Source organism: Microcebus murinus, chromosome 9, assembly GCF_040939455.1.
Source record: "Microcebus murinus isolate Inina chromosome 9, M.murinus_Inina_mat1.0, whole genome shotgun sequence".
Classification (NCBI taxonomy): domain Eukaryota; kingdom Metazoa; phylum Chordata; class Mammalia; order Primates; family Cheirogaleidae; genus Microcebus; species Microcebus murinus.
Genome location: NC_134112.1, coordinates 67069475 through 67090404, shown reverse-complemented (window position 1 = coordinate 67090404; position 20930 = coordinate 67069475). Strand labels below are relative to the sequence as shown.

Sequence of the window (20930 nt, the reverse complement as noted above, 5' to 3'; positions counted from 1 at the left end):
GTTCCCCGATAGCATATCTGGGTGTCTCCCATTCTGCAATGATATTTCCCTAGTTTACGAGCTTGCCTAGGCACACAGAGGTTTTGTTATTTTTTTCCCCCAGTTAGTATCTTAGTGCCTCAGTTGTAAAGATGAATGGACAATGAAAGGTCACCAGATACTGGAGGAAAAAACTCTAATGTGAAAGGCAGAAGATAAAATGAAGAAACAGAAAAAAGTAACTTGAAAGAAAAAGATAATTCAGGACACACAAAAACCATAAAAAAAATTGTCTCTCATTTCCCCAGAAAGAGAAGAGTATCCATGAAACAAGAACGTTAAGCTATGAAAAGAGAACATTCAAGTTGGATGTCATGGTCATGCCTGTAACCCTTGCACTTTGGGAGGCTGAGATGGGATGATTGTTTCAGGCCAGGAGTTTGAGACCAGCCTAAGCAACATAGTGAGACCACATCTCTTAAAAAAAAAAAAATAATAATTAGCCAGGCATGGTGGCATGCACCTGTAGTCTTACCTACTCAGGAAGCTGAGGCAAGAGGGTTGCTTGAGCCCAGGAATTCAAGGCTATAGTGAGGTATGATGACGCCATTGTACTCTAGCCCAGGCAACAGAGTGTGACACTGTCTCAGAAAAATAAAATAAAATAAAAATGACATTCAGAGAAATAAACCGGATGCCTATGAAACAAAAATGCAAGACCTGTTGTTTTGAAATTAAGGATTTCAAGGTGGCAGCCACAGAACATTACAACAAGCCTGGGGACCCTTCTAAGCACAGAGACTTGTGTAACTGCACAGGTTGCACACCCATGACACTGTACTTAGGAATGAGAAAACTCTCGTAAATAAAATATATGAAAGCATCGATGATAAAATTGAATAGAAGGATTGGAAGATAAAGTACAGAAATCACCCAGAAAGTTGGACACAAAGATGGAAAAAAATTTGAGAGATAGTTCAAGAGATTTGTGATGTAAATGCAGTTGAAGTTCCAGACTGAGGACAGAAAAAATAGAGGGAAGGCAGTAATCCTAGAAACAATTCAAGACAAGTTCCCAGAACTGAAGGACATGCATTTATAGACTGAAAGGGTCAAGACAAGGCACATAATTATAAAATGTAGAATTACCAGGGATAAAGATAATTTCCCAGAAACTTTCAGAGAGAGAAAAACAAAACAAAGCAAAAGTTCATTTATGTCCAAAGGGTTGGAAATCAGAGTGGCAGCAAAACCATAATGTTGATTTAGCCAGGAATTATGATATAGTTTTGAAAGGCTTGGGGAGAAAGGAAGGGGGGTAAAAAACAAAAACAAAACTAAGTCTTCATCTATCATAGTAGGAAGTCGGTAGATGGTCTGTCTCAATGAAAATTCAGGAAGTTACAAAGGAGGCGTGCAATTTAAAAACTGATGGTCAATTATAGTTTTAGAAAACAATTGAAAAGAAAAAGATACCTAGTTCAACTAAAGGAGTCAGAGGCCTCCTGAAATCATGGGCCGGGGTAAGGAATTACTGTTTTCAATATAAACCTTGTAGAATTAGTACTTTTGTAACTACATGTGTTAATAATGAAAATTGGTTTAAAAAGTAGATAACAATTTGCCCGATGTGTGCGTGGGACTCCAGCAGATGTGACACTAATGACTCTCCTCTCTTCAGATTCCCGGTACATTCTCCTGCCTGTCGTGTTACATCACCTCCACATCCACTTGCAAGAACAGAAGGACCTGATCATGTGTGCACGTATCCTTAGCAACGTATTTTGTCTCATCAAGAAAAACAGCTCAGTAAGTAAATACAGGTCATAGTATGTAGTTCCCATCAAATGACTGCTGGAAATAAAATTGTGAATGTCTACAAAGGAACCGTCCTAAAGAGGAACCCTCTGAGCCTCTACTTTTATTTCCAACTGGGCTGGACTTTTTACTTCTCCTTGGAAGGAATTTTTTTAACCTTGTGGGATTACTATAACCCTGAATAACCTAGGTTCCCTAAACTTGCATTTCAAGGAAGAACTGAATACCGAGTGAGAAAAATTAGAAATCTTAAAGCCTCCCACATCTGTCTTTAATCTTGATATGATGAATGCTCTGTGGCAAGAATAAATTACTGCTTGCAAAATGAAGTCGTTCTTGGCCCATTCTGTGAAAGGCTGCATCATGATGCTCAGAACTTGGCCATGGCCCTTGGGCTGGGTCCCGTGGAAATCGCGGAAGCAAAGGATAGCACCAGGAAATTAGGGGTATCTTGCAGTACAGCCATTACTCAGCCCCAACAGTGATCTCCAAATTGTTATGGCTTTGGGGATTCCTGTCCATGTGCCTGACTCTTGATGCAGTGCAATAGCACTGGAGAGTGGAATGCAAAATGAGAAAATCGCATGCTTGCCTATAAACGGGACAACTCCAGACTATTTGTCTTCATGGCTCCAGGGTCTGATGTGAAATCCAAAATCCACATATGGAGAATATCCTGTTGCAATTGGGTCAATGTACAACTGTTAATTAAGCATTATGCTCATAGGTAACAGGTTTTACCAAGCAGAGTTTGGCAGTGAGTACTGAGACTCCCATTTCTCGGCTTCCCTGTTGCCCTTGTGCTGTGGTTTCCTTTTTGTCACTCTTAGTTATGGTCAGCTTCTGAAGGTCAGTGAGCTGAGATGGGACCCCAGTGGAGGTGTTGGAGATAAGGCCCCCAAAGCATGAATCAAGTTGGCACTTGAGTGGAAAAGACTGGAAGCTCTGCATCTAAAAGTGGAATGAGAGGAACCTGCACAGAAAGGGACAGTTGGCTTTTATCACCCTGTGATCCAGGCCCCAGGGGTGATCTGGAACTGAATAGAACAGTGGTGAGAGAGAGAAGGTATTGGTTCAATTTTAAAATTCCCTCTGTTTAATTCAGTAAAGAATAGTCATGCCATGCCTAGAATATTTTTCCAAATTATGATTGCTGAGAGTAAAAAATAAGCGAGATAGTTCACTACACAAAACTGAAAACATATCAGCAGTAGTGGAGAACATTTCTTTTAATTTCTCCTTGTCTGTTTCAATTTGGAAGTTGGAATCAATTTTTGGATTTAGCTAATAAGGAATTCAGAGCAGAAGCCAATTCACTAGGGGGGAAACCTTGGTAGTTTTCTCACAAGTATAAGAAAATTTATCATAAAATTCTAGCCAAAGGCTCTTTCAAACTCATACTTTCTTAAAAGCATTCTTTGCAAAGAGCAATGTCCTTGGTTAGAAGCATTTGTACATAGAGGGTTTTCTTGAGCAGGCATAAAAAGAACCCAAATCCTCTGCATACTACATACAGTCAATGCAGAGCAATGTGGGTTTCTCTCTCCAGTCCTGGAGCTTGGATAGTATTAGCTTTGCTTCAGGAAAGCAGTCCCTATATGGCTACTGACCTTAGGTCACTCTAGCTAAGGGTATTTGCCTAGGCTGAACTCCATTTCCTAATATTTATGTGCAGGTATCTTTCAAAACGATTTTTGTAGGAATAGCCATTTGCACTTAAAATAGAGTTTTGGAAAATGATCAGTGCAACTCTAGTGATGAGAAGAGTAAACGTAAGCACCCTCTGGAACCCAGGACTTATAGACTTTATGAACCAGGACAGATTTTTAGTGAGGAGTCAGGCACAGAGAGGCAAACTGACTTGCCTAACATCACATGCCCTGTTAGGCTCATAGCTGATGTCCTGAATGAGTCTGCTGTGCCTTCCATGACATCAGCCACCTTTTTATTTGTATCTCAGGTATCCACTGCACAGCCAAGTTGCATACTCTTGGGGAAGCCATTAACGTCTTCGTGCCTTTGTTTTCCGTAAAAGGTCATTTGCTTAGGTGAGGTCCAGGTCTCTCAAGTTCTCAAATACTCTGACTCTTTGATACTGTATTTGGAAATGGGCTTTTCCCCCTTTTCCATTAAAGAGAGATTAATATGCATATTAAGCCCCAATTTCCTGAACACGTTATTTTTTTTCTCTTAAGGAAAAATCTGTGTTGGAGGAAATAGACGTGATAGTGGCCAGCCTGCTGGACATCCTGCTGAGAACCATATTGGAGATCACCAGCCGCCCGCAGCCGTCCAGCTCAGCAATGCGGCTCCAGTTCCAGGATGTCACTGTAAGATCATGGAACAGATGCCACACGGAGCAAAGCTTCAGTCACTTTGCGGGTGGCTGGCCGTAATGCACTGGGCAGTCTGGCCATGGGAGAGTAAACTAAGAATATTTCAAATTCACGTGCAGTTACCTTCATTTTACAAGGAAACTAGAATATGAAGAATGTTTGTTAAAGGATCTTGGAATAAGAAATTTTTAATTTCAAAAAGTCAACTTTGATATTAGTTCTTACTTTGCCCAGTTTAAATTAATCCATTAATTTATATTCCCAGTCAAGTTGCTAATTTTTCATTCTCTTTTCATCTATCACATTGCTTGAGGAAGTGAGAAGAGTGAAACAGAGCCGTGGGGGCCAGGGACCCTGAGTTTTAATTCTGAATTTTTCACTATAATGAGTCAGGATCTTAACTTCCCTAGGCCTGTTTCCTTGGCTATGAAATGAGAAGATTTGGCTTGGTAAATTCTAAGGTGCCTTCAAGCACCACTATTTTACAAGCCTAATATAACATGATTCATTTAAAATATTAAGAAATAATATATCTGGTAGTTTAGATGCATATATATCTATATATTTATGGACATATAAGAATATAAAGTGGTATGGCCACTATGGAAAATAGTGGCTTTCCTATGTATACCGTATGTACAATGTATGAATGGTCCAATTTCTTCGCACCTTCATCAGCACTTGGTGGTGTCACTTTTCTTGGAGTAGGACACATTCTGTTAGGCATGTAGTGACATCTTATTGTGGTTTTAACTTGCATTTCCCTAATGGCTTGTGATGCTGCACATCTTTTTACATTTTACCATCTATATAGCCTCTTCAGTGAAATGTCTTTTCATGTCTTTTCTCCAATTTTTAATTGGATTGCTTTTTTACTATTAAGTTTTGAGAGTTCTTTATATAACCTAGATACCAGTTCTTTTTTCAATATGTGGTTTGCCAGTATTCCCTCCCACTCTGTAACTTGTTTTTTCATCCTCCTAAGAGGGTTTGCAGAGCAAACGTTTTTAATTTGGTGAAGTCCAATTTATTAATTTTTCCTTTTACAGATCATGCTTTTTGGTGTCAAGTCTAAGAACTCTTTTTGCTTAGCCCGGTATTTTAAAGGTTATCTCCTAGTGGTTTTTTTTCCCCAAAAAAACGTGTTATAGTTTTGCATTTTACGTTTAAATCCATTAACTATTTTGAGTTAATTTTTGTATGTGTCAGACAATTCCAACATCTCTGCCATCTCAGTGTTGATATTTATTGATTGTCTTTTTTCATTCAATTTGGAATGTTCCTGGTTTTTGATATATGATGAGTGATTTTCCATTGAAATTTAGACATTTTTGTATTGTAAGAGTCTGGATCTTATTTAAACTTTCTGTTTTAGCTGGTTTTTTGTGACACCACTCATCAGGGGACTGGGGTACCTATTCGTTATGGTAAGATGGAGATAGAATTCTAGGTGTCCCATTTGGCCTCCATTGACATTGAGGGAAGAGGGCTCCTTGCTTCTGCTGGGTGAGGACACCATGGTGGGAGTGGCTTTGTTACTGTGGCAGTGATGAGCACTGTGACTCTCTACTAGGCCTCCTCTGATACCACCCCACTGGGGAAGGAAAAGTGTGACTTGTTACTGACCAGTGGTGATGGAAGTCCAGGTTCCTGCAGTTGTCTTCACTAACACTGACCATTGGGGTGAAAGCACCTGCTCCCTACTTGGTCTTCTCTGGGAGACATATTGGGGCACCTCGTTGCTTCCTCAGGAGGTGGACCTCTAGGCTCCCCACTTGGCCTTTGCAGGCCTGGGTGTGGGGGAAGCCAAAGCTTTTTGTGGTGCTCAGCTAGAATGGAGCAATTGTTGCTAAAATTATTTCCTTGCTAGGTTGCCCCTTTCCTGGTCCTTTGGCTAGAGACATAAGATTTTGTTGGGGCCTTTTCTCTCTTGTCTACAACTGTTGGTGTCTCATGGTTGCCAGCTTCTTCAGCTGCAGGTGTGGGATATACGAGGCAGAAAGAAAACCCTGAGAACTCAACACCCTGTCCTTCCTCAGGCCCCAAGCTTCCTGGCCAATCTGCTTTTTTCTCACGACCTTTCAAAGTCTTTTTCTGTTTGTTATATATTTAATATTCAGGTTTTTAGTTGTACTTAGCAAAAAGAATAGGGAGAAGTAGATCTATCCTTTCACCTTGGAAGAGGAGGGAGGTCTCCTTTATTATGGTTCTGATGGTAACATTTTAACTGCTTCCTGGCAATATAACTCTTACATAATTCTAAAATTATAATGACATAGAAAACAAAATCATAGCAAATGCTGGACACGTTTAAAGACTGCCTGAGGTCAAAAGCTACAACAATTTTTCAAACTGCTTTGTATCTGCATGCAGACTGTACAGTGTTGTCATGCACAAAATCTCTATGGGTTATAATGTAATAATCAATGCAAATTAAGAGACTTGAAAAAATAAGAAGGCAGTGAGTCAGGTCCGTGGGTGGATTTGGGGGTAGGGCAGGCTAGGCGATTGTCCTGTGTACTAAATTTTAGGAAAATCACATAAAGAGAATCTTTCTTCTGTATCTTTGTGGGACCCCTTGCTGTATGAAAAACCAAACTCTCAAGGTATGTGGGGTGAAATTTTCTAGGAAACACACCTAAGTTATTTGGCGTCTTTGGTTTTATACATTTAGGACATTGTTTTTAGGGTACACAAGGAGACCTGGCGTGATTCTTCCTCTGCCACTTCATTGACTACGTGATGTCGGTCAAGTTACTAGTCCCTAGGCCTCTGTTTGTTTGCTTTAAAACAGAGAAAATAATTATACTTAGTGTGAAGATTTCATCAAACCTGGAAAAGTGGTAAACAATAGCTGGTCTAATACTCAGTAAATTTTAGCCATCAGTAATTGTGGTAGGAGCTGGAGTCACAGTAACAGCATTATTGATGCAGAATTGATAGTTGTATTGTTGTTTGTTATAACTAATTCCATGGTGAGAAATATACTCTGGTCATTCACAAAATCAGTTCTCTCTGGGCACTGAAGATCTGTCTGTCTAATTTCTTCACCATTTTCTCACAGAGAAGAGCTCTCGGAATAGGCAGTCTTTATGTGGTGATCCTACATTGAGCACCTTTCCGGTCTTTGCAGACACATATATGAAAAAGTGCCATGTTAAACAGACACACTGTGAGTAAAAGCAGATCCCACCAGTGTGTTGTGATGGATTTTTCCAGTGTTGTGTAAGTACCACGGTTGTTGCCCTGCCTCTCAGCAGTGCCAGCGTGGGGACTGGCTTCCAGTGTATCACAATTCCAGATAACAGAGGCCTTATTTTTAAAATTTAGAAGGATTGTACTTTTTGTTCTTCCACCAACTCTTATTTAAACTTTAAAGTGCTCTCTATAGCTAGAAATTTTAAAAAGCACCATTGTGATCAGTTCCTTTGAAAATCTAATTGTACATAGAAGCACATTTTATAAAGCAGCATAAATGGCCATTTGCTGCACACCCTCAACTAATAGGGCTCCAGGATTCCTTACAGTTTATAAATGCTTCCTTGTACATAATTCTGCTAAGTACTATTTATAGTGCAGGTGACTCAGCTGGGCATAGGCCATGTCTAAAGACTCTGGCATGCTTGTCTAAGTTTCCATGCACTGTCAGCTTGTGGTTGGGAAGGGAAATGGGTCCTGGAGAATTCTGTAAGAAATATCTGGAAAAAATAATGCATATGTATAATAGAAGATGTATCGAAGACTGTTGTAGCCATCCAAAACTCTTATTACACACAGTTATTGGTACAAGTACCCTTTATATTCAATCTGTACATAAAAATGGCCACTGAAGACTGCAGAGTTTTAAAGATGGTTTATGTGTAGGAAATTCTCACACAACAGCTAAGTAAATCTTGACCATTGTTGTTTTTTTATTTATTCTTTTTAACAAATTGTGAGTCTAGCATTTTCATATAGATACATTCTTAAATTTCTTAAGAAAAAAGAAAATTACATTATAAATAAAAAAAATACATCAGTAAAATATTGGCCTCCAAATGGGGTTGAATATGCTTGGAGTTCCTAAATAGATTAAGTGGATAAATAAAATTACATTGCAGGATGGATGTTGGGATGGATAATACGTCATAAAGGTTGAAGAGATTATATGGCCTGATGGTACATTATTGCAATGGGCCTAAGTCAGAGATGACAAATTCAAATAGTTAACTTGGATTCAAAGAGATGTTCACCTATGTATTAATACATTGAGTGGAAAGACTTAATATGAAAGTTTTCATTATCAAATAATTCTTATTACTAAATGTTTTTACAAATAATATGTCATTCTACCAACTTCAAGTTATTACACTATTCATATGATTATGTGTTGAAGTAAATATCTTAGGAAAATTAATATAGTAGCTATGTTGAAGACAATGTAGGTAGGATGTGGAAAAACTAAGAGATGAAAAAGACATGAATGGGTTTCTGCCAAGTAGATTTTCATTTTTTAAGTAAGGACATAAATAATAGAAAAGCTAAAAAGGATGGACAGTGGGCCAGGTGCAGTGGCTCATGCCTATAATCCTAGCACTCTGGGAGACCTACACAGAAAGATCACTTGAGGTCAAGAGTTCAAGACCAGCCTGAGCAAAAGCGAGAGCCCGTCTCTACAAAAACTACAGAAATTAGCCAGGCTTGGTGGTGTGCACCTGTAGTCCCTGCTGCTGAGGAGGCTGAGGCAGGAGGATCGCTTGAGTCCAGGAGTTTGAAGTTGTAGTGAGCTGTGATGCCACCATGGCACTCTAGCTTGGATGACAGAACAAGACTCTGTCTCAAAAAAAAAAAGTATGGACATTGGTTATCAACTGACAGATTCTAATATACTTATTTACATTTGAATTATAGCCCCAAATCTCAGGTACATTTCCTCTATAAAATCAAACCATTCTGAGCAGAAGGAAGAAGAGCCACTGAGTACAGACCTCTAGAACTGGGTTCATATCCCGGCTTCACCATTTACTAGCTGTGGAACCTGGGGTAAATTTCTGAACCTTAACAGATAATTATCTTTTCTATAAAGTGAAGTTTATAGTATCTACCCAACAAGGCTCTAATAATTAATGAACTCAGTAATGTAATAAAAGTATGGAGACTTACACATAGTACCATTCCATAGTATTATCATAATGTGTAATTTTTTTTTAATTTTATTGAGTTATAATTTAAATTACACTCGTTTAAAATTACTCTTGTTTAGAATGTACAGTTCTTTTCCTGGCCTTGGGTTATTTCCTTCCACACATGCACACTAAAATATTAATAATTTTGCCTTTAAATTTTTTATTTTCTTGTGTTAAATATCAAGGGTACCCTTGTTCACTAACAAAGTAATATATTGAGTTTGGAGGCTGTTTCTACTGGCCCATACTGGTTAGTTTCTCGAATATTTGCCCTTAATAAGTGTACAGGGTACAATTATTTTGTCATACCTGTGTGTTGTAATTGATTATCCACATGCAAGGAGCCAGCGTGAATCTCTGGTTACTCTGACATGCCCATTAAGTAGCATGCTCGGGCCTCCCACGGCAGCTGCTGAGGACACAACTGACTGCCCCGACCCAGCTGCCTCTATTGGAAAATCCCATTTCTCGGGGCTTTTGGTCTCTAATTTTAGAGCCTATTGTCTCTTTCCATGTAAAGTCTAAGAAACCAATTCCCAATTAAACTGTACTTCTGTAAATAGACAGTTACTACTGACTGCCTCTCCTGTTGTGCTTGTTCTGTTTTAAATGTTATTACTCTATTTAAAAGTAGATAAATTCTTTGCTGAGCGAAAAAGGCTGCACTGCAAACACAGATATTTTAAATTATAAGTGCTCTGGAAAATGCAAGTGATGGCAGTTTTATATAGGTCTTCAAGTCTGTGGATGCTATATATGCTTTTTTTGTTGTTGTTAATTTCTTAAGACTTGGAATTTATAGGATTAAATCACATAAAGCCCAAGCACAAAAGAATGGCCGTTAATTTAAAACTATTTTTTAAAAGAAGATTGAAACCAACGTAATGCAATACATGGCTTTCTCCACACCCTGTGAGTCCACAGATCAGTAGTCCAATGAGTTGGAGGTCACAGGAATTCAAAGCTGGAGCACAAAGCTACAGGAAGGACTTTGGAGTCAGAAAGATCTGGGGATAACTCCAGCCTTTCTAGCTGTCTGACTTTGGGCAAGTCTTTTAGCCCATCTGAATCTACATTTTATCTTCTTTAAATAAGTGTTATATCCATCCTCTACCTCTTAGTGTTGATACGAAGCTTAATTGGTATAACGAACGCAGGTATTTTAAATGCTTCATACATGATCAGGAGCCTCAATGCCTTACCTCCTTTAAGTATGTGGAGTTAGTTCCCAAGTGAAAAGCTTTCACCCAAGTAAAAAAAAACATTCTTTCTAAAATTAAAAATGCATATATACCTAGTATATGGTAATTATCAAAGGGAGAAATTTTAGCTGTTATATTTTGGGTAATTTAGATTAAGAAGACTTCATAGGGTGAGTTTGTATCATAGTGATTTTCTTTTAAAGTATTCTCTTTGAGGATAGTTCAGAGTGAGTTACTGATGTTCTTTTATGTCCTTACTAAAAATATGCTTTTTTTTTTTTTAATTAGGGGGAGTTTGTTGCTTGTCTCCTGTCCCTATTACGACAAATGACAGATAGACATTATCAGCAGCTTCTTGATAGTTTCAATACAAAGGAAGATCTAAGGGTAAGTGACTTTTTAAATAATTTTCTCTAATATATCTTTTTAATTTCTTTTGTTCTTATTCATCACTGTTCAGATAGTTCCTGGACAGTTGCTTTACCTGTTTCCATTCAGTTCTAAACTGTTTTTTCTCAGCTTCAATCCACAGATCTGCTCATCTATATTGGCTTTTTTAAGTTTCTATTACTCAAGCAAAGCTATTAGCTCTCATTTGGGATAAGACATAGGATTTGAAATACCTGTCATCAAAGTTAAATAAACTAGAAACAGAATAACAGAACTAAGGAGAAAAGAGCAAATAGACTCACTCTAGTTAAGTGAGCCTAGAAATATTGCCTACATAAAAGATGAGGGAGAATATGTAAATATATTAGCTAGTTTCATCTCTTTAAAACCATAGTGAGAAGTTCTGGCTGCAACTCTATGACTAAGAAAGGAGAGTTGGATTTGATACTCTCTATCATCCATAGTCTAATCAATATGCTATGCTAGTCTGACAGGCTGACATTAAACAGAAAATATTGGTGCTAAAAGGTTTCTAAAAGTCCAATATTTGCTGAGATTTGGGGAGCTATAATGCTTCCTTCATGGTGTCATGTAGCATAGACGTGATTGTTCTCAGTTGGAGGAGCGATTTGTCATCTGTTCTTATTTCTGTTTCATCTCCAGTTTTCCAGACAACTTTCATATGTAAAGCATCATATTGGAGAGGTTGCTTAAATGCTGGGTGATGGAGAATTGTATTACTAGAACAATAAGTACAGTTTCACTGCAATGTTTGCTATTGAAAGCCTTCACAGTGCCTTAGGGGAAGATTTGTAGGTTTTTAATATGGATAGTGCATAGGGGTCACTTATCTTGACTTTAACTGCCTGGAAAATATCGTATAATCTCAGAAGAATCTTTCTATTACCTTGGAGCAGTTGACAAGCTGAGACTTATGAAACAATGAATTGTTTGGGGGCAGATGTAGTCTACCTAGCAATTAATCAATTGGCATATGGTATCATCTTTTTCATTCTTACATTCAATCTTGAGTTTAGAATTAAAAATGGATAAAAGACCTTAGGACTTATCCACTCTAGATATGGAAATCCAAAATGTCAAAAGGAAGATAATTGTGCAGTTATTAGCTTTAATCAGAAATTGTATTTTAGCACAGTTTTACTCAAGAAGTCTATGACCGCATATTGAAAATTTCCCATAGAAAACATATTTTCATAGAGACTGGGAATTGAAAAATACCAGAAAAACATAAATTAAAAGACAAAACTAATTTAATCTTAGTTTTGTGTTTTATGCTTTAATATTCACATTAACAATAATAAAGCAAATGGAAATAATGAATAGAGTGTTTTATGTGGACTTTCCTTATTCCAGTTAGCCAACACACCTTTTCAAAGGGCCATTATATTTCCCTCTTCAAAGTTAGCTAGGCCTTCGGACCAGGAGAGTGATTTAGTGATATTCATTACTTAATCTGTTATTCAGGAAATATAGATTGAGCAACTCAAGCATGGCGAGCAGTGTGCCAGGCACAGGGGATGTCATCTAGGCATGGGGTGTCCTTTTCCTGTAGGGAGGAGTCAGACAGTCATGGGCCTGACCCCCTGAGTAGTGACTCTACAGGGTAGGCACACGGTGCTATGGAGCATCTCGGAGTTACTGCCAACCCAGACTCAAAGGAGATCCCAGGAAGACCTGAGAACTGAGAGATTAGTAGGAGTGTGCTAGACATATCTTTGGCTGGGACTTTCAGATCTCTCAACTAAAATGTCAGCTGAATGCACTAACTGACATAGCATACCCACTACCCTACCTTTATAATACTTTTTAGAATCTGGAATATTTTTGTTTATTTGTTTATGGGAATTCCCCAACCCACAGCTACTAGATTATAAGCTACTTGATGTCTGAGGCTTTGCCTGGTACACTGCTGTATCCTCAGATCCCAGAACATGCCTAGCACATCATAAGCATTCAAGAAATAGTTGTTGGTTGATTGATAGAATATAGAGTTCGAGGAAGAACGTCGTAGGACCTAAGGCTCTGTGAATGGGTATGGATTTGATTTTGAGGACATTTTGAAGCTCTGGAGGGCTTTAAGAAGGGAGAGACATGATCATATTTGAGGTAAGAAAGGCCCGTCTAGTTGCACTCTTGAAAATGGATTCACTGAGGTCAAGATGGGAGGCAGAACCCTGTAAAGGATTTGATGCAGTAATCTTAGCTGGAAATGACTAGAAATAGTCAGAAATAGAGGTGATCATGGTGTTAGAGTCTAGGGACATTTAGGAAGTTGAATTGGCAGGACTTTATGACTTGATATAAAAAAGGTGAAGGAGAGGGAGGAGTTGAAGATGATTCCTAGGCCCTCTGACAAGTGGCTGGATGTTGGTGCCATTCACTGCATGGGGAACCCAGGAGGAAGAGGAGGTGTACAGGTTTGGGAGCAAAGGTAATTTCAGTTTCAGCCTGAGCTTGGTCATCTGAGGGACATCCAAATGGAGATGTTTAGTAGACAATGTCTGAAGTTCAGGATGTAGATTTGAGAACTCTCAGCCAATGAGTAATAATTGACATCATGAGTATAGATATGAACCTCCAAGGAGAGTGTACAGCAGGCGTCCTCAAACTATGGCCTGTAGGCCACATGCGGGTGTGTTTGCCCGTTTGTTTTTTTACTTCAAAATAAGATATGTGCAGTGTGCACAGGAATTTGTTCATAGTTTTTTTTAAACTATAGTCCGACCCTCCAACGGTCTGAGGGACAGTGAACTGGCCCCCTGTTTAAAAAGTTTGAGAACCCCTGGTGTAGAGTATGAAGTTAAAAGGACCCGCCTAGACTTCTAAGCACTAAGGAGGAAGGAGGGGTGAACAGCGTCTGCCACTGCAAGAAAGTCAAGTAATATCAGGAAAGGTTCTATTAATATTGTTGGTGAACCTCATGAGCAACTTTAGTGATGAGGGTAGAAGCCAAACTGTCATAGATTAAGGAATGAGAAAAGGAAAAAGCTGTATGCAATGTTTCAAGAAGAGGATAAGGTAGCTACTGAAGGGTAAGTCTGGATGTCAGAGGAATATTTATGATGGAGAAGACTTAAGCATCATTAAATATGAATGATTAGAGCTGGTGGCCAGGGAGAAGCTGAAGATACAGGAAAGAGGTGCTAACTCGCAGGAGAGCTGAGAATTCTGTTAACATCTTGAGCTCTTTGCTCAGGCAGCTAAACTCAGCTTTTCCTTGAACTTTAGTAAAGTTTCCTAAACCAAAATCTTTGTTATCACCTTGTATAAGATTTCATCTGTCATCTCTTAGAAGATAATAAGATAGTTCTAGTCATAGAATGGAGATGTTTTGGAAAGACCAGATTATTAGTGGGAGAGTTATTTGGGGCTTTTATATCTACATTTAAGTTAGAAATTAAATAAAAGGCAAAGTACAACTTAATAGAGTGATGTTTAATGGAAAAATATAACTGATATTGGGATTAGACAGCAAAAACACCATGTAACCCTACTGTTTTAAAAAGTGATAAAGTATGTTTCCCCTCTACCAACATATCCTAACCACCAGAGGTGACAGCTCTTAACATCTAGAGGTGTGTCCTCATAAACTGTTTCTTATGCTATACATACATAGACATTTTTTAAGTGGAACCCTATTCATATTGGTCTGTACTTTTGTCCACATGATAATCTCATGGATATTATATAGCCCAAATCTCATTCTTCTGAATCTCATTATGTGGATGCTATGTAATTTAATCATTCCCCTTCTGATGGGCATTCAGGATGTTTCTGATTTTTTCCCATTAGAAATGATCTTGCCATAAGCGTCATGATGTTGTATCTCTATGGACTTGTGCCCTTATTGCTGTAGAATAAATTCCTGGAAGTAGCATTGTTAGGTCATAGGATATATACATTTTAAATTTTAATTGATATTGACACACTGACATTGAGATTTTTAAATGAATATTGTTGCTGTTACTTATTTCTAGCGTCAATGCTTTGTCCTTTCTTTTTATCAGTTTAAAGAAAGACTTTAGGATTTCCCAGTGTTTCTCTAAATCAAAACGAATGTTGCAAGTATTTAGTTCTCAAGTATCTACCGTGACTAATGGTGTTTTAACTCCACCACGCTTGAGGAGCGTGGGTACCTCTAGGGTTACGTTGAAGTGGCTTCTGGCTCTTTGAAGTGTGCCGTTTCTTTTCCTTGGTCCTCAGGTACTCACGTGTGAATGGCGTGAGTCACAGTGTCAGAACACAAGTGTGTGGGAGCAAAGACCTGAGGGCTGGAACTCTGCATTGTTTAATTTTTTCTTCTCTAGAACATATAATTATTTTAAAATGAACAAAAGAAATACTAGGTAGTGATTGCTTTTTTTTTTTATGCCTCATCTAGTCAGTAATGTTTTATTATACACCCACCTTATACCGGGGGCTAAAGTTTTGTCCACGTCCTTGCTATTTTATGTATATGTAAAGCCATGAGACTTCTGTTCTTTGTTGATTATGACTTTTCATAAAGCTGTGGAAATCTTGCTGTAAGCATAAGATTATCCATGTTCTGGAAGTTAAGTACAGCACTATTATAACTCTTCATTGTCTGCCATATACTGGCCCACTAGCTTTCAGAAATCCTATTTGATCAAGCCTCAGTCCAACTTTAAAACTCTGAGCATGTTCCATTATCTACAGGATAAAGTCCAATCTGTCATGTGCCTGTCCTCAGTCTACCTTCCAACCTCATTATCCTCTACCCCCTTCCGAACACCTTTCACTCCAGCCACTTGAAACTACTTGTGTGTTCCTAACAAACCCTATACATAATTTTTGATTCCTCTGAATCACCTTTTTCTTTCTATCTGAAATGCCTATTCCACTACAACCTCATTTCCATTGCCTAATATGTACTCCTATTAATTCCTTCTGTGATTTCATACAGTTTATGCTACAAAATCCAGCCCAGGTATCACTTTCTTGATGAAGCCCTCTCAGGTCATAGTTTACAGTCCCACCTCTCTGATAGCATGCAATAATGCACTGCAATTATTTGCTGTTTCCTTGTGTTTTTGAAGACTATGGGGTCCTTGAGAGTAGGGACCATGTCTTTGTGTCCAAGCACAGAGCATGGAACATTAACCCTTTGCACTCGGATGTCGAGTGTGACTCAACACGGTTAGCAAAAATCATAGAGATTAAAATTGCTCTTTGAATATATCAATAATTTGAAATATAAAAAATCCAAATAAATACGTTTGTATGAAAGGAAACTCAGTTTTTTATTCTACTGCTGCGCTTTGTAAAATCTGGGGTATTTAAAAACTTAAATCCCGAGTAGAATAAAGGAATCAAGAAAAAAGCAAGTGCAAAGGGTTAAGTCTTTGTTGAATGAATTAATGCTCTTAATATTTTTGTCTGCTTCAATAAGCCATCTTTTCCATTATAATTATTGTGACTTATCCGTATTTGAATATATTAATTACAACAGAAAAATAGTTCTATAGCTCTAAAAGATTGAAGATCACTTGGGAGTTATTTGGTATAATACACTTGAAGATTCTGTTTTAAGGATGTAAATTTCAATGTGATAATGATTATTAGCACCCTTTAATTGAATTCAAACCCCATATCAAGGGCATTACACTTTTGAAATTTGTGGCAAATTTTAAAAATAACATCTGTCTATAGCCTAATCATAAGTAAAGGAATTATGTTTCTAGAAAGCTCTGTCCTATTCATTGTTCTTGATATAAGGAAACAATGTCCTCGTCTGTCTACCTGCTTCATGTTGCTTTATTTTCTGGATGTCTTAACTCATGTTTCATGGTCTAAGAGTTCCTCTTTCTGTGTCTTACCAATTCTGTTCCAGAAACCTAGTTTCTGTTTGTGCCATTCTTGATATCATAGTATCATGGATAAACACAGAACAGTTTTATATATGGCACAGCTAGGAAATCTTTCTAAAACATAAATTTGATCCTCTCAAATACCTGCATAAAACCACTCAGTGGCTCCACATTACACTCAGGATAAATGTCCAAACTCCTTGCTATGGAAAAGTTATGATGTTTACCTTTTATCTATCGCTGTTTATTTACCTTCTATTTATCTCCTTTTATCTTTCGGCACCATGTCTTGCCACTACCCCTTGCAGTCCAGGCAACCCTGTGCTCTCTTTTGCCTCTGTGGCCTGCAGGTGTTTTTCCCTCTGCGTGGAATACCTGACCCTCAGACGTCGTCCAGTTTATGGAGCATGCATGCGTCTGTGTGCTTATGAGATTAACATTCATGTCTCCTACCAAGCTGTGAGCTCCATGGAAGCACAGAACACATTCAGCTTCTTTACTATTGTGTAGCATGTCCCAGACACACCTTACATACTTGTTGCATGAATAAAGAAAAGAATATGCCTTACCTGGTAAGCCGGGTGTCCCCATCATCTAATGTCACCCACAGTGCCTGGCACACAGTAAATTACCCAATATTTATAAATGAATCAATGTTCTCGATAGTTTCTAAAATCATAACAACTGTTCCTGCTTTGCTTTTTCTTTGAATATAGGACTTTTGATTGTTTTGCAAGATTTTCACAAGAACTTTCTGACTTGAACCTTTTGCACTACAGGAAAAGTACTTCTATAAAGTAGCACCTCCCTGTTTCTTTTTTATGTTGAACCCTGATTTGAATAATGCAGTTAAGTTACTATGCTGGGCTATATGAAGTAAACAAACAGAAAAAGAAACTGCTCCCAGGCTGCCAGGTTTAAAACGGTAGCATGTGAAACACTATTTTCTGTGTGCTATCCAAGCACGAATATTATAGGCATGACAGTGTTCTTTTTTAAATTATAAAAGGAATCTGTTACTTATTTAAATGTGCAAAATAATTATGTCTATCTATGCAAAAGCACATATTTAGTGAAATGACCAGAGCTGAAAAGTACTTAGGACAGATAAGAAAATACCACTGTATCTGGGGTAGGTGGGAAGGGGATGTTAAAGAATCTAGCATTCAGGTCTTAATGCTTTAAAATATTACAACTGAATTTGAAATAAACCCTGTTGCATGGCAGTTGACAAATACTTGCTAAACTAAATTACATGGAAGTACCAAAATGGAAGATATCTGTGTTATCACAATGTGATATGATGAAACATTAACCTACAACTTAGAAATAAGAAAAATTTGAAGATGCCTTTTGAATCTGTAAATGATCATATTGATTTTTTAAAACTCCTCTAACTATAAGAAACCTTAAAGTCCCCATATTTTCCAGGTATAAGAGCTCCATTCTAGAGCGATTAAGTAAATTGTCAAGGTCTTTAAGCTAGTTAATTGCAGAGCCAGAATTAAAATCTAGGTTTTCTGATTCTCAGTATATTGTTCTTTTATTTTTCTTATAAGGTTTCCACAAATGAATGTGTTTGGTTTCATGAATGTAAATGAACCTTGAATGGACACTGTAGAAAGCTACTCAAGACACTGAAAAGGTTTCTTAAGGGAAATAAAGATTTATGTCATTATATAGCATGGCCACATGCTGCCACAGCCTTTTATTTTGTGAAATGGAATAGGAAAATGAGACAGCACAGAAACAGGTTATCTATCCCCAACTCCTACACTTGGAATAATCTTTTCCTTGTCCTCAGCACTACGAAAGAACAACTGAAGTTGCTAGCCCTTAAGACAGATGTCTTGCCTCCTGTAGCTAAATCTTTCTGGCAATTTTTTCTCCATGCAACTGACATCATTGTGCTGCCTCCGCAAAACCCCCACCACACACATAGACATGCACACCACCACTCAGGGTGCTGCCTCCAATTTCTAATTGTTACAGATTTTGAGGCAAGAAGATGGAATGTCAGTATTTTAGAATTTATTTAAACTATTCCTAATTGTAGACTATGAAAAACAAATGAATCTCCACTGTCATGATTGTTCTTTGATATCTATCTGAGCAAATGCAACAAGAAACTGAAGTGGGGTACAACTCTTTGAAAGATAAATGCAAAAATCATTTTTTTTGCAGGGATTATATGTATTCGTGTCTGAGAAACCCAAAAGAATCAACTGAAAAACCATTGAAATAAATTTTAGGAACATATCAAAAAGGGCCTGTGACAGTGTTAGTATGCTAATGACCTGCTATCCCAAGAGAGAGCTAGAAGGTGAAGTGTTTCCCCTAATTACCTGACCTGCAGTGGAATGCATTTGGGAAACCGCTTCTGGTGATTCTAGAGCCATGGGCACAATCTGTCTAGCCATGGGGAGACAGACGACCTGGTGGGCATGTTTCCACATGGTGTATACACGACACGTCAGCGTATGTGTGTTGATGCCGAAGATGCTAAAATAAATGCTTGTCAAAATATTTATGGGCTTGATTGAAGCTGTTAGAATATATATATAAAAAAAAACAATGAAGCTGCCACATGGTTCTCAGTTTTTAGATTCTATCTATCTTCTGTTGATATGAATGACAACCATAATCTTATATTCAAGCAGCTTCCATGTTTAACATAATGTGTTGTTGGGTCTGATAAACAAAACCCTTGTGTTTTGGATTGCATTTTATTTTTAAGTTTTCTAGTTAATAAATCTAAATGAAAGCTAGGCTGAGCAAATCCCTTTTTAAGTTGGGAAAGCTCTATTTCATTCAATACACGTGGTACATTATCTCCTTAACTCCCCTTTAAGTATCATGTGCTCTCGCATTTTTGTTCCTGTCTCTTATAATGTTTAAAGAAAAGACATTTCCATGTCTGAGGCCAGCTTCTGGTCAAGAGTGTTTTCAGGTGATCCATTTAAAGATAACATCGCGTGGTAAATGCTACTCTGCTGCCCTGTGGCGCAGCATCCCTGTGAGGGACTTGCCACTCGCATAGCTACTGAGCACTCAACACTGGCTCAAGTTAGCACACATCCCCATTTGAGTTGATTCTGCATCACACGCTCAGGAAAATTCACTCACATTCTATCCACCTGCACACATCCCATTACTACTGCATCTCAAGAACCGCCCCCCGCCCCCAAGAAACATAGGGTTTTATAATAGATGCTTTTTTATAAACATAACTTTCTAAAGTTTGATACCCACTTAAAGGAAAATAGAACTGAACCAGGGCTGTTCATTGTTCTCTTGAGTTAAAAAGTTCTGCTGTTTAGGTTACTATAATAGAAGAAAGGGATTATATTTGCCTGCTAATCTCCTGTTGCAAGTTTTCCATTTTTATTTTCAGAATCTAAATTGTTAGCATTTGAGAAGAGAAATGAAAAGTCATTTCCACTGTACCTGACAAATAAAAAGAAGAGAAAACATTTGGGAAGGGTAGCAAGCCAGTGGGTTTGGGTGCTGGGAATGGGAAGCGTAATGATCCCTTTCCTTGTGTAAATTATTAAAGTGTGGTTCCTTCTCTATGATTGCTTTGGAAATGGTTACAACATTACTCTGTGTGTGTGTGTGTTTGTGTGTGTGTGTTTACTGGCAATTACAATTAATCCATAAAATGATCTCTTTCTCCTTATCCAAGGATTTCCTGCTGCAGATATTTACTGTGTTCCGAATATTGATACGCCCAGAGATGTTTCCAAAGGACTGGACTGTTATGCGCTTGGTTGCTAACAAGTAAGACATTTATGTTGATGGTACTTCCAGATCATGGTATAGAGGAAGAGGAGAGTACAAAATGATCTTTTTAATCTGATCTCAAGTTTGAAATTTTTTTTTTTTTGCCTACAAATTAACTTCTCTTGTCTTTTGTAAAAAATTATTTCTATTTGTTTTGAATTATTATTTGTTTAGAATATGTTAACATCATTCAAAAATCAAACAATATAGCAGAGTATGCACTGAGAACTTCCATTCCCATCTACCTTCTATCCCCAGACTATAGTAACCACTATTGTCTCTTGCATATCCTTCCAGTGTTCTTTTATGAAGAGCCTAGCAGGCAGCATAATGTGTTCACTGTTCTGTACATTGCTCTTACACTCAGAAATACTGGCAGTCTTTCCAAATTAATAGATAGAAGTCCCT

At 37.9% G+C, this 20930-nt stretch overlaps 1 protein-coding gene across 7 annotated transcripts in view; it reads left to right on the top strand.

Moving 5' to 3' along the window:
- DOCK4 (dedicator of cytokinesis 4) overlaps positions 1-20930 on the top strand; it is a 424117-nt gene that overhangs the window by 319968 nt on the left and 83219 nt on the right. For all 7 annotated transcript variants that reach the window (XM_012736139.2, XM_012736138.2, XM_012736141.2 and 4 more), the window contains exons 24-27: positions 1661-1788; positions 3993-4127; positions 10789-10887; positions 20425-20519. In XM_012736139.2, the coding sequence (XP_012591593.1) occupies positions 1661-1788; positions 3993-4127; positions 10789-10887; positions 20425-20519 (457 nt within the window). The remainder of the gene's footprint in view (positions 1-1660; positions 1789-3992; positions 4128-10788; positions 10888-20424; positions 20520-20930) is intronic.